The sequence below is a fragment of the Erpetoichthys calabaricus genome, chromosome 12, assembly GCF_900747795.2.
Source record: "Erpetoichthys calabaricus chromosome 12, fErpCal1.3, whole genome shotgun sequence".
NCBI classification, from domain to species: domain Eukaryota; kingdom Metazoa; phylum Chordata; class Cladistia; order Polypteriformes; family Polypteridae; genus Erpetoichthys; species Erpetoichthys calabaricus.
The window spans coordinates 18,228,465-18,243,423 of record NC_041405.2 but is presented as its reverse complement, the minus strand read 5'-3'; the positions used below and the strand labels follow the sequence as shown (position 1 = coordinate 18,243,423).

Genomic DNA, 14,959 nt, shown 5'->3' with positions numbered 1-14,959 from the left:
GACTCTTCACCAATGTCTCAATCTCATGTGACTTGCATTTTCGGTTTATAATGTGTGCTGATTTTTTCCAGAAGAATCAATTTAATAACATTTTAGCACATGTTTTGCACATTTTCATCACTTGACTAGTGTAAGGGGTTCAGCCCAGACACAACCACATGGACACCAACTCTTCATAATAACACACGCTTTTATTTAAACTAATGTCCCCACTCCCGACTCTAGCTTGCCACGATCCTCTGGCCAGAGATTCCAATGCCGTGTTGCTCCGCCCACTGATGCAGCGTCTGATGTGGAGCGGTCGCCTTCCTCTTCAGCTCGACTATGCGGTCTCGAAGGTCATGTACTACCTGCAAAAATGACTCTGCTTGTATTATATTGTAAACTCTTTAATATCTCCATTCCGCATGAAAACATGGTATTAAACATTGTTCTTGCCCATCACTACAAACTGCATGGGGTAATTAACATTAAAAATGGAACATTTTTAGATTGAGCATTCCTTTAACAACTAGCCCATTTTAGAGTCTACATAAGTCTGCATTCATACAAAGCAATCCCAATTATTCATAGCCCGAAGGTTAACAGTTTGGATTCTTTGGTTCTTCTGTAAAATTCACAGATTTCATCATTTTACTAAAGAAAGCTGCTTCCACAAGAAATGTATGTCTAGAAGTAACATAGCCAACACAGACACTGACATCAAAGATAGCTGAGCTTATCGATGTTTGTCATCAGTTAACCAAAGCACTGTGTGTTTTTATAAGTGATTAAAAGCACATATTCTGTGAAAACTACAAGGCTTTTTGGTACATCAGTTACTTTTTGACATCTTCTTGTAAATAAAGTCTTCATGTACTGTTTTGCAGGGTTTATAGATAAGAAGACTTACAATGAAGGATTCCCTCATCTGAAGATAGTCTTGGTTGGAAGAAGTGGAATTGGAAAAAGCACCTTATTTAACAGTTTGGTTGTGAATGAAGAGTTCACGACTGATCCTGCCAAACAATCAGCCACTGAACACTGTGAAATATTTCATGGGGTGAGAGATGGTCGACACATCACTGTCATCGATACTCCAGGTTTCTTCAGTTCTCAGTTTTCCAATGAGCAAGTCGCAGATAAAATTCAAACAGACATTAAAATGGCCTCTCCGGGCCCTTTTTTGTTTCTTTTGGTGGTGGAGGTGGACAATTTCACATCGGAAGACACAGAAACAGCTAACATAATTGAAAAAATTTTGGATGGAAGCATAGCAAATATGATGGTGGTTTTCACCCAGGGATGTCGTCTCAAGAGTACAATTGAAGAATACGTTCAGGGTTCTAATGAAAACCTCCAGAAGCTTTTGGAAAAGTGTGAGCAGAGGTATCTTGTTCTCTACAACACTGCAATGAATTTACAACATTTAAAAGAGTTGTTCAAAATAAACGACCAGCTCATTCAAAAGGATGGATTTTGGAAGGATGGGAATGTGGAAGAGACTGAGAGAGTTTCAAAGCGAAAATCAAGTTTAGATGTTGTTCCTCCAGATTGTAAGTTGAATATGCATACAAGTCGTTAATTCTTTATGATAATTAAATACTGTGTGTCAAGATACACTAAACATAAACCAGGGACAGAGAAGTGAGGAAAAATAAGAATTGTGAAATACAATTTATCAATGATTTCTTCATTCTTCATGAGTCTTGCATGGTCAGGCGTATGTATTATCCATAAATTTACCTAAAATGTGGGTGGTAAATATTAGACAGTTCATCGAGTGTAACATTTCTAAAATAATCCAAGGCACCATAAAGACAGAATACAAAGTAGAGACAGTAAAGTACAGTGGTGCCCTTCACTGACAGCAGGCCTGGTTGTGATAGATAATCTGTCTATGGCTGAAAAATCTCCCAAAAAGGCCCCAGTTGAGCATATAAACGTGTTCACATGTGCAGAGGGCACATGCCAGGTGTTTATAAATAAACATAACCTATTGAAAGGGAAAAACCTGTCTGTTAGTACTCAAAAAATGTCACTGGACTAGTACTGAAATATGAACAGTGCATTGCTGCCAGCTCCATGTCGTCTCTGTCATTCCTAGTTATTGTGATACAGGAGAAGTAAATGTGAGGTTCAAAGAACTGGCAGCAACATTCACAAAAAAAATGAACACTAAAATATGCATTTGAACAAGATGGTGTGCCATTACACCCAGTAAGAAGGATATGAAAGGATCTCCCATTAACTGAGGGATAGTATTCTTGCTAATGATATTGAAGAGCAACAAGAAATGCAGATTTCTGTAGTCAATGCAACCAAAACAATAAATGAACCTAACGACGTTGATACCACTCTAGCAGAACACTCCTCCAATACAACTGAATCATGTGTTAGTCCCAAAATGCACATTTTTGAAATGTTACTGTTAATGATCCCTTGACAAATTCAGAAAATTTTGGTTAGTCAGCAAAATGCTGCTTCGCTTAAGTTTTCATTTGAACTTTGAACATTTAAAGTGCACAAACTGGAAGAAATTGGGGACGGGTTTATAGAAAGAAACTCCATGGGCGCAGCCATTTCAGCGGTTGATTTTTCTGCTATACACTACCACATTATTAGCAAGTTCTCTCCAGACATGTATTCTTATACCGAAACAGCAGATTAACTAGTTATAAAATTTAATCCAGTTATGCTTTTTAGTGGAGAGGATTATGCAGAATCAGACTGAATCTGATAGATGTTTCAGTTCCATTACTTTTATAGTGGAGGTTCATAGAAATAGCCATAAACTTGCACAGCCAGTATGAGAATTCTGCTGTGAGGCTGTGATTTATATATTCCACCGATGACACCTACGATTATAACCACATCTAAAAATTTGTGGCTGTTTCCTCCTCAGCACCCTTGCTGAGAGGCCTGGCATGCTGAGTAAAATTAATTGATAAATGAATACATTTTTAGTACATTTTTACCTTCAAGACTGTTGAAAACACATACTTCTAAAGCCAATGTGCATTACATGTCTTTTTGCAGTGGGATATACATAACAGATTGCTGATTGTAGTTGCTACACCGTGTCAGATTACATGACTGAATATCACAGCCCAAGTCACATTTACCAACCGAACATCAATCTCCCAGCACAGCCATGCTTACACCTTTTTTCTGACAGCCAATAGTGTGCTGCCTGATGGATCTAGCATGGTAACAGCGGTTAACGTCTGTGGTGTGTTCAGCAGCAATCTTTGCCCATTAATTTCTTTTTTTTTTATTTTGTTGTGGTTCATAAAGTGTGAGACATGAGACAGATGACCTTCACTTCCATTTGTGAGGTCCACAGCCCCCATTCTGTCTGATGGAGCCAGCCTGTTAACAAAGGGTTAACAGCTGCATTGAGTTCAGCTGTTGCTGTTCCATTTTTTTGTTCTTTTTTATTCTGTTTTAGTAGGTAAAACACGAGACATCAGACAGATGAGCTTCTCTTCTGTTTGTGAGGTTCAAAACACCTGCATTCCCTATTGCTCACTGCTGCATTTCTACGTATTGTGCTTCAAGATGAGCATTAATTGGTGTTCAGCGCTTCCCCTCCGGCTAAAGACAAAATTTTATCATAGCGTGTCACAGACTAGTTGGTCTCAGTCACTGGGTATGTCACATTAGTCGATGACTTTCATTGGAGCAAACCACCAAATGCCTATGACAGGCTCAGTGTATTTAAATGAAAACTATGAATGGAAATCACTAAAAAAATCATGTAATTTTTGCTTTAATGTTAGTATTTATTTCTTTTCAATATTTATTCATTTTCTTACCTTTTTCAGTGTCCTATACTCCTTCTGAATGAATCGAAGAACTGAGATATGTTTTCTTAAGTAATTAAATCTTAGTGAGAAGAAAATCGAGAAACAAAGCTGAAATATGACAATTATTTCTGCCTCCAATTTCTTCAATGTTTCAACGAATCAGATGTCTATCCTTAAGCCAGCAGGCTTCTGTCTGAGAGAGAGGACATTTTCAATCTTGTGAGTGCACACCACTGTTTTGTGACACTCTTCTGCTTGGCACCTAAAAATGGAGTTGATCACTTCAGGAGGGGCAAACATGATTACCTGGACCATGCTGTCTTTGGATCTTTAACCTGGTAAAGGACTGAAGAATTTAATTAAGGATGTTTTCTTCCTTTTGAATTAAAAAAAATGTTGTCTGTTTAATGTAAAGGAAATTTTATTTTTATATATAATGAGGATAAAAACTTTAGGCTTTTTAGTATGTTAAATACAACCTTTAATATTTAATGTATGCATTTTCATTATTTAGATACAATGTAGTTTTTAAGTGAATAAGATGTGTACATTTAAACAGGAGTTTAGCATAAAGATTTGAAAAAAAGCAAGTGCAGGTACATGACAGGCAGACAATGAGCTTGCAGATCATAAGGGCTGATGATATCCTGCTGTCGAGGTGGGGCGAGATGCTGCAGAGAGAAGGTGCAAGGGCCAGCAAGAGAAGCAAAGTTTTAGAGGACATTGTGGGCTAAATTTGAGACTACCTTAGAAAAGGAGGCAAGGAGGACCTTTAGATGTGTTGTTCTTTTAACCAGCAGCTAAATAGATTGACAAGAATAACTGTTCGGCCACCACCAGTTGTATTCTAGTTGTTTGGAAGCCTCTTGTATTTGTACACAAATAATTAATGCTGTGACAGGAAGTGGTGACAGTAGGACATTGGTGCATTTGTTCACCATCCATTTTATTTAAGCCTTGTAAAGGAATTCTCTGTGTGGTGTTATATTTTTTGTTGTGTATCTTTTATGTGAATAATTTTAGTGAGGGAAATTTTAAAGCCAATGTTATATTTGTAATATGTAAGCATTGAGCTCTTGGTCATAGAAGCAGACTGTACATAAAATGCGACTGTACTTACCTGACATTTTTATACAAGTACTTACTAGTATCTGTATAGATTTGTATTTACAGTTTCACAACATCTCCCTGTGGTTCTGATAGTTACTGCATGAATGTGTTTAGCTTGCTGTATACAATAACTGAATTGGAGATTTAGTGAGGCCAGTGCAATAACCAATTTTGAAGATGCAACGAAACATCATGCTGTCAGAGGATGAAAGTATAGCATCACCTACAAAAAGAAAAATGCTCTTCACTGGAGGAAAGGAGAAAGGCTGAGCCATGGTGCATACTTTTAAAGAACGCCATAGGGCATCTCTTTCTTGGTGATTCAGACATTGATTTGAATTGTTCCAGTTGTATGTTTTCTTCTGCTTCTGATTTCTATTATTTAATGCTTGGTTTCTCTGCAAAAATTGTAAATAATGATTGAAATAAAGTTTAAGTATTATGTCATTGAAACTGCCCAGTTTACTAACATTGCCTAACCCAAGCAATGAGTGCATATCGAGATGTGCTCATTCAGGCTGAGTTGTATGTCTTCAGGTTTAAGCAAAGTTCGTTCAAGTGACTTGTTGTTTGTTCAGCTCTTTCAGAGGTTGTGTTTGGAGAGTCTATAAAGTTTATAGGTGGTCTGGCAGGAGTGCAACTCATGAGCAGAGCAAATTTTTGCCCTTGCTAAGGTGTTGAAGCTGAGGTAGTCAGACCTCTCTGTGAGAATAAAGTGCCATCAAGAATACAGTGCAGTGCATTTTGGGTAAAGTGCACTGTGGCACTGTCAGTGATGAGAATGGCTGATGATTGGATGTTACATAGGTAGGTATTGCGGGAGTACATTTAAATCAAGACTAATCACTATGTAACACAATTTTTGTTCCTGGCTTCCAAGAGTTATATTTCAACTGCTTATGTCTAAAGCCTATGGAAAAATGACTACATTCAGCACAAACTTTGATTTTATGACCACAGCACAGAAAATTTTGTATTTATAGTGACAAAACAAGGGAATTTTTCTCTTTTCGTTCATGCGGTCTGATAAAGAACAACACTTGCATGGTAAATAGACAAAGACAGTCAAAACCACTCAAAAAGGTTCAGAAATGAGTAGGTGTTCTAGATTTGCGACTGTACTGCAAATCGCTTTCTCAAAGAAGCCCCCAAATGTAGTCCCCCATCATGTTTTCGTTATACTGTCCTTGGTAACAACGTTCAAAGTCCATTATATCCTGATGAAAGCGCTCGCCTTGCTCCTCTGAGTAAGCTCCCATGTTCTCCTTGAATTTGTCAAGGTGAGCGTCAAGGATATCTGCAATATCTTCCTCGCTGTCTGACTTGCTGCTGTCTCCTGAAGATGGCTGATCCCTCTTCAGAGGAGTGGGAACGGGCAGCTCGGGGCAGTGTGGTACTGGGGCAATGGAAGAAGGAATGTCTGGATAAACGATTTGAGGCGCATTCTTGCCAGTGTGACGTTTGGTAGGATCCACCATGCAGAAGTAGCAGTTGCTTGAGTGGTCAGTTGGTTGCTGCCAAATTCGCGGGATAGCAAACTTCATGGCTCTCTTTTCTCCCCTGTACCAACCTTCAAGAGTTTTCTTCCAATATTTGCATGTGAAATGAGGTGCCCAGGGCTTGTCTTTATCCCCGACAGGCATGCCGAAGTATGCCTTGTAGGCCTCGCACATCTTATGACATGCTTTCACGGAATACTTTCTCGCTCTTGTCTTTATAAATTGTCCACAGACGCACCAAAATGCATCTGCTGGGTGCAAGCAACCTCTTGATGCCATCTAAATCAAATCAAAAAAATAACATAAACTGAAATGTTGGTTCGAATCACCTCTGCTTTTATACTTGTATGACTGCTATTGGACAGTCCGAGAACGTTCTAGAAAGTTCTAAAAGTTTCTTGAAAGTTCTAGATAATTCTGGAAAATTCTAGAAACTTCTGGACTATTCTAACAGTTCGAGAATATTCTAGAAGACTACTCAGTATTGAATGCGAATCGAGAATTTTCTCGAAAACAGACAAATTTCAAAATATCATTGTCCTGATCACGAAAGCAAAGTTTTTGTGGAATAACAGCTATTTTCTATTTTTTTTAGGCATAATGGGTTAGGAAAACACACTTTGTACCCAGGAACAAAATAAAAATAAAAATTTGTTACATAGTGATAATTTAGGCATGTCTAGTACTAAATTGTCTATCAATATACAGTAAAAATAACCTTAGAGGTTAAAATGCCTTTAATAATACACTATTTTTGTATCTACCTGTGTTTCAATTTATGTGTATATTCATATTACTTTTTTATAACAAAGGTTTCTTGACAGACAGTTCCTAAACGTGACACAATTTTTTTTTCTTTTCTTTTTTCTTGTGATAGCCAGTAACTTTCCACTATTTATAAGGTGATTAAACTTTACATGGCTGTCGTGAAGCATTTGGACACCTCAGCTACTTATGGTATACCAGTTGATTTCAGCTCTGCATTTATAGCATTAACACTAGAGCTTCTCATAGGAAACTTCTCAGTATGAATCCAGACTATGCCACATGTCTCCAGATCTCTCAATTTCTAAAGAACAAGCATCAGAGAGTGAAGATGGGCAGGTATTAGTCAGGGCTCCCTGACACTTAGCACAGGGTCCCCTCGGGGCTGTGTTCTGTCTCCTCTCCTTTCTGTTAGTGGTGCTGTACTTCTTCTGTTGCTCTGTATGACACTTTGAAGGAGGTGGAGTGGAAATGTATAATTGTCAGACTGAATTAGACCATTAAAATATAATTAGAAGTATTATATAAAAAAGTACTATTTGAAGTCAAATACTAATACTCAAATGCAAAGAAACTGTTGTTAGTAAGACTGTTAATTGTTGTTACAGTGTCTGTGAATTATCACACATGCTCATTTGAATGAGAAAAAAAAGAGCCACGTCCTCATTATAAATAGGAGAACCACGAGTATGGAGGGGAAGAAAGAAAGAACGGAGGTTAGAGGAGGAAGAAGGGGGAAGCTGGAAGCAAATGAGCCCGTGTGTGCGTGAGTGACTGAGTGAATGATTGAGTGAGTGAGTAAGTAAGTGAGTGAGCGAGAGCAGGCTCGCAGTATTAACAACAGGCAGCTGGGAGAAGAGCCCCTCAGTTGAGCGTTTGGCTGGCACTCGGGGGCAGAAAGTAGTGGTCGCTCCTGCTGAGCACTTGTGAGGAGCAGGAGTGACCGGAAGGTGGTTGGCTCACCGCATAAGGCCACGGAAGGCAGTGGGAGTTGGAGGCTTGGAAGGTGGAAGCCCCAGTGTGAGCACCCTGGTTGCTGGGGAACCCAAGTCTCAGTGTGGAGGAACTAAACAAAGCCAGGGATTGGAAAGCTTCCAAACCAACAGTAGGAGAAGGTCAGCTGCAGGTAGGACGACTCCCCTGGTGCATGGTGCGGATGGGAGAAGCAGTGGAGCCGCCAGCTGAAGAAGGCACCGGGTTTTGTTTTTAAAGGACTGCTTCCAGACAATATTTTAATGGAATCTCACAAGAACGACAAAGAGACATTGGAAAGGTTTGGGGCAGCCACCCGTATAATATTTCCCGGCTGCAAAATCTATAAAAAAGAACAGACATGTTCACATGACTAAGTCCAAAACAGAACTGCCTTGCTGCCTAAAAATGGTGGACTTTAAATGCCAGCAGAGGAAGTGATGTAATCAGGGCCAGAAACCGGCAGTGACGTCATTGGTTGCCCCAGAACCGGGTGGGACTTCCTAAGAATGGTCTGCAAGGAATTGAGAGAGAGAATCGGTGCACTTTGCTGCCCCCTGGTCATACGTGGAATTACTTTTATTCAAGCCCTTTAGTTGTCCCCTAATCGTGCATGTGTAACAGGAACTATTTATTAGATTTTAACATCCACTGTTTCACCCTGGTTTTATGGATTATTTATTTAATGACTTTGATGCACTGCACTTTTATTTAGACACTTTTTATTTAATAAAAACACTTTTGCTCCTTTCCCCTTGCTTCGTTTGGTGTCAACATTGTCCAGCTCATCCGATTACATTATTGACGGTGTTGGGTTTGAGAGGGTACCTGAAGAGAAGTGGGAGCATGGAGCTGAACCCACATCGTCACATCACCCCTTCACAATGCATTCTGGGGTATTTTTTTATCTCATTGATCTGTTCTTAGATGTTCAGTTTGAGGAAGAACACCACCTACAGTGACCCATTCTTTAAATTGCAAAAGTTTGCTGATTACTCCATCCTGACTGTTCTGATCACAGAAGAGGATGAGGTGGATTTCCAGCCAGTTTGTGCATCCTCAACAATCTTATCCTGAATTCCCTGAAAACAGTAGAAATGACTGTAGATTTTACTAGTCACTCCTCAACAACTCCACCCCAAGGAGGTATAAATGGTGTCTCTGTGAATAGGGTAGAATTACTTCAATTTCTTCGCACAACTATTATGCACAGTCTGAACTGGGATGAAGACTTAATTGCTCTTATCCAAAAATGTCAGCAGTGGTTGTTTTTTCTCTCCATCAACTTAAAAAGTTTATCCTGTCCCATTTTGTGCTGGTATGGTTTTATAGAGTTCTCATTGAAAGCATCCTCTCTTTTCCCATAAAAGTCTGGAATGGCGATGCATCTGTTCAATCGACGCATAAACCACAGCATGTTAGTCAGTCAACAGGCCTGAAACTGTACAACAGTGAGGTCCTGTATACATCAGGAAACATGGTGGAAATATGGTGGTATGCAAACGTTTGGGCCCCCTTGTTTAAAATGTCTGTTATTGTGAATAGTTAAGTGAGCAGAAGATGACCTGATTACCAAAAGGTATAAAGTTAAAGATGACACATTTTTTAAATATTTTAAGCATGATTACAGTTTTATTTCACAGGAGACAGAGCTGGAGGTGGCAGAGTTAAAGATGCTAAGATTTGGATTGGGTGTGACGAGGATGGACAGGATTAGAAATGAGGACATTAGAGGGTCAGGTCAGATTGGATGGTTGGAGACAAAGTCAGAGAAGCGAGATTGCATTGGTTTGGACATGTGCAGAGGAGAGATGCTGAATATATTGGGAGGAGGATGCTAAGGATAGAGCTGCCAGGGAAGAGAAAAAGAGGAAGGCCTAAGAGAAGGTTTATGGATGTGGTGAGAGATGACATGCAGGTGATGGGTGTGACAGAACAAGATGATGAGGACAGGAAGAGATGGGAGAAGATGACAAGCTGTGGCAACCCCTAACAGGAGCAGCCAGAAGAAGAAGAAGATCCACAGACACAAAATACCAAAAAAATGAAAAGAGCCCCTGACATGGTCAGTACTTACTTTGGCAAGTATCACAGCTTGTAAACACTTTTTGTAGTCAGTCTTTCAGTTCTTATATGGTTTGTTTTCTTCCATTCGTCCTTGCAAAGGGCTTCTAATTCTGCAAGATTCTTGAGCCATTTTGCATGCACTGCTTTGTTGAGATCTCTGCACAGATTTTGAATGATTTTTAAGGTTGGTGGACTGTGAGGGTCACAGCAAAACTGTCAGCTTGCTCCTCTTGAGATTTCCTTTGTAGATTCTTGAAGTTTGCTCTAGATTATTATCTTGTTGCAGGACTCATCTTTTTAACTTGAACTCTTTTTTACAGATGGTGTGATGTTTTCTTCAAGAATTTGCTGGTATTTCTTTGAATCCATTTTTCTTTCTACCAATGACATGTTCCCAGTACCACTGGCTGCAATACAAGCCCAAAGCTAATAAATTCACTGCAATGCTTAACAGTCGGAGAGACGTGTTCTTTTCCAGGAATTCTGCTCCCTGTTTTCAACCTTTGCATATTGTGTCTAAAATGTTCTATATTGACTTCATCAGATCAAAGGACTTGTTTTTTCTAAAATGCACCAGGCTTGTTTAGATGTTCATTTGTGAACTTTAGGTGAAGTATTTTCTGGCTAGAGTGCAGGAAAGATTTTCATCTGCTGAATTTACAATGAATGTTATACTTGCAAGAAGCAAAAACCACAAGGCATAGAAAATCTTCTTTACTGCACTCTGGTTAACTAATGTCTCTAACTCATCCATTATGTTCCTGTGTTATTTATGTTTATCCATCCATCCATCCATTTTCCAACCCGCTGAATCTGAACACAGGGTCACGGGGGTCTGCTGGAGCCAATCCCAGCCAACACAGGGCACAAGGCAGGAACCAATCCTGGGCAGGGTGCCAACCCACCACAGGACACACACAAACACACCCACACACCAAGCACACAATAGGGCCAATTTAGAATCGCCAATCCACCAAACCAGCATGTCTTTGGACTGTGGGAGGAAACTGGAGCGCCCGGAGGAAACCCACGCAGACACGGGGAGAACATGCAAACGCCACGCAGGGAGGACCCGGGAAGCGAACCCGGGTCTCCTAACTGCGAGGCAGGAGTGCTACCACTGCGCCACCGTGCCGCCCTATTTATGTTTACTTTTGGTTTAATTTGTAATAACTTTCTTAATATAGAGCTGGGCAGAAGTGCAGTTCTGTTTCATCATTTTACATATTTGCTTTTTGTGCAGTATATCTCTCACTATTACTGTTGTTGTGATGGTGTCATGTATCATATATTGTGTTTACCTTGTCCAATTGGATTGCAGGTTTTTGGTTTACTTGATTTGAGTCCATAACCCTCCCCAACCCTAATCTTAACCATAGTGTATCCAGGTGTTATCACAGACATATAATATAAAGTGACAACATCCTCAATGGAGTGGAGCTCTGGAGATCCACAGCTAGAATCTATTTGAATCATCTGCATTCCCGACTCCTGCCTCCTGGTCTTCTCCACTACTCAGAGTGCTTTGGCTACTCCATCCCGCTCCTGTCATTCACATGGAGGTCCTTCTCATGTAGACTGCGCTTCCCCACTAAATCCTGCCACTGGCTCTCTTGACCCTTGTGAGGTTCCTGTTTAAATAGCCCACTTTTGGATGACGCTCAATAGAAATCCGTGGAAAAGACAGGATGCTTCTAGAGACTTCACCGTCAAACAGGTGACTTCACAATGTCCATCTGCTACACCCTGTAGTAACACCATAGAGATTTGACCCCTTTACTTGCTGGCCAGTAAAATATGAATAGACAAAGAAAAAAGACAATGCCAGGTATCTGCTATCTAACATATCTTCAAAAATCACATTTACTCGACATTGTCCAAAAAATTTACAAGTGTTTATAAAAGCAACATTTAAAAAATGTGGTTTCCTGAAAAAGCTGAATTACATCAGAAATCCTTTGCAGGTAATTTTCTCATTTGCACAAAATGGCTCAGTTTCCTACTGGAATAATGTGTCCGAACAGGTATGGAGTGTTTACTGATACACTTGACTAGATAGGAATCTGTGTTGTGTTAACACCATTTTAAACAAGATGTTTATGTAATACAAAATATATGTTAATTGTATCAAATGCTCTGTGTTGAACACATTATTAATTTATGTGTGTTCTGTATACAAAATATCTTAACTAAAAAGAACCTTTATTATTTTAAGTCATAGCTCTTACATTTCATATGTGAAAGCTGCTTTAGTGGTTACTTCAGATTTTAGTTTCTGTTTTGTTTTCTTGTTTTCTTGTTCTCTATAAAGGGAGGGATGTGCTGCTACAGGAAACCACAGACTTTGAATTGAAATCTAAATAATGAACATAAACCTCAGTGTATTCAGCATTAATGTTTACAGTGCACCTTTGGAATGTATTTAATAATGTATGTAGTAATAAAATGAATTGCATTTGTTATTCCAAAAGATGGCACATCACAAACATTACCACTGCTTTTACTAATCCCATACCAAGTTTTGGAGATATATACTTACATTTTTTTAATGTACAATACCCTCTGTATTGAATTGAACAAAAGACCCACCTTTTGTTGATACCCCTACCCCCCCCCCCGCTCCATAGTTTAAAAGATAGATAGATAGATAGATAGATAGATAGATAGACAAATAGATAGATAGATAGATAGATAGATAGATAGATAGATAGATAGATAGATAGATAGATAGATAGATAGATAGATAGATAGATATTTGCATACATTTCAATCGCACCATGTACAACACTTTTTCTACATGGTCCCCTCTTTTCAAAGTTTTCGGGAAATGCCCCCCAGGTCGTTTACAATCCCAGGCGGTTTGGATGTTGCTTTAAGATATTTTCATCTGCCAGGAAAAAATGCGGGACGTAATGACGTAGAATACCAGCAGTGTGGAGAAACCATGAAGAAATAACGGAATGCAAACACTGGTCTCTAAAACGGTCATCTTTAAAACTGTTGCACCCTCGGTAAATGGAGCGAGGCACGCAATTGATTATATGTTGTTTTATTTATTCTATTCTTTGTAAAATGTTAAAAAAAACGTATGCTCATATATATTTTTTGTTTATAGTTTTCACGTGCTCATGATGGTATAACAACGTTAATAAAGAATGTAAAGTTTGAGATGTGAATAAAGATAAAGGCATCAGTCTGCGACTGTCTGCGTGGCTATTCAATGAAACCAAGGGCTATTACAATTAGTGTCGTCACTTGTCATTTCAAGACATCATAATTCAAGTTACAACTCAACCCTCTCTTACCATTATACATAACTTGTGTAATCGCTAATATGTCAGTTATTGTTTTTATAAATAAGAAGTGATACTATTCTTATGAGTATTTGTAATTTAAGTTTTATTATTATAGAATGGAATAATTGAAGCCATTTAGGCTTCAAAGTGTGCCCCTAACATTTCAGCTTATGATGGAACACATATGCCCTCATTCTGAGTATTCATGTCTGTATCTTGAAGATGTCCTGACTTTCAACCTTATACTTTGCAGTTGGTAAGGATCAAGGACTGTTTGTCTGATGTAGACATGAGCAACACTGGAGCAGCACAAGGAACGGTTCTGCCACCTTTTCTGTTCACCTTGGACTTTAAATACAATACCAGGTCATGTCATTTGCAGAAATTCTCAGACGATTCTGTCCTTACTGTATTGACAGGGGGGATGACGTAGAGTATAGGAGTCAGCTGGAGAACTGTGCTTCTTGGTGTAGAAAGAACTATCTGCAACTTAACATCAGCAAATCAAAAGAACTGCTTATTGACGTTTGCCACACCAAAGGGCCTCTGTGTCCAGTTACAATTTATGGAATGGGTGTAGAGTTAGTGGACTGGATATGTAGGATCATATAACATTTAATATACCTTTTCTAGTTCGTATTTTTAATCAATTGTACATTGTCTGTGTATTGTCAATGACACATTTATAGCATACTGATAATTATAAAGCTGGTCACATCAATCACTTTTAAGGTAGCGGTTATTATCCCACGCTTGAAAAACTATATGTAAAAATGCATTCTTTTCTTTCTTTATCTTTCAAAAAACAGACAAAATACTTTATTCAAAAACATATTCTGGTTTATCTGTTTAACTTGTTATACACCTTCAAAACAGACGTTCACAACTTTTGTATTTAGTTTATGTCTTATGCTGTGGTTTCAAACTCATGTTTGACTGGGCTCGTAGTACGAATAACTGCTTACAAAATCTGCAATAAAAAAAGAAGTTTCGTAAACCAGTATTTTGAGTTGTTTGATCAACGGTCATTGACACGATATTTCTCCTTCAGTTTTCATAGCTACAGTGTGCTAATTAACTCCGCAATTTTGATAAACTACAATATGATACGCTTCCGTAGGTGAAGAGCCACGCGCTTCTTGTATTTTTTTTCACCCCTATGTCTAACGTACAGACTTTCACACTTCCTTCCAGTTGAGAGAGTGCGGATAGAACTGTAGCGGTGAAGTTCACAGCTGGGCTGGATTCTTTCCTGGATACTGATAAACTTGTAAAGCGGTAATCGTTGCAATTTTTATTATTCATTTTCCTTATTGTTCCAAAATGTTTGGAGCTCAGTTTTTTTTCTCTTTATTGTGCTGGTGGTGTTTTTGTGAACTTGCACACGTTAAGTCGACATTGGCAGTCTGAGGCATGAGGATGTCCGTTGTTTTCTGTTAGTTGCATAGAATAACTGAAATTA

General features: G+C 38.9%; 1 protein-coding gene across 2 annotated transcripts in view; it reads left to right on the top strand.

Annotated features, from left to right (window-relative positions):
• Positions 1-367: 367 nt before the first annotated feature.
• The window catches only part of LOC114642752 (GTPase IMAP family member 5-like), a 29,900-nt gene continuing 15,308 nt past the window's right edge, over positions 368-14,959 (top strand). Inside the window, exons 1-2 of one of the 2 annotated variants that reach the window (XM_051934471.1) lie at positions 368-1,535; positions 3,807-5,348. In XM_051934471.1, the coding sequence (XP_051790431.1) occupies positions 854-1,535; positions 3,807-3,829 (705 nt within the window). In that variant the 5' untranslated portion in view covers positions 368-853 and the 3' untranslated portion in view covers positions 3,830-5,348. Of the gene's footprint in view, positions 2,373-3,806; positions 5,349-14,959 lie in introns of those variants that run through there. The other variant, XR_007936353.1, reaches the window with a different exon arrangement.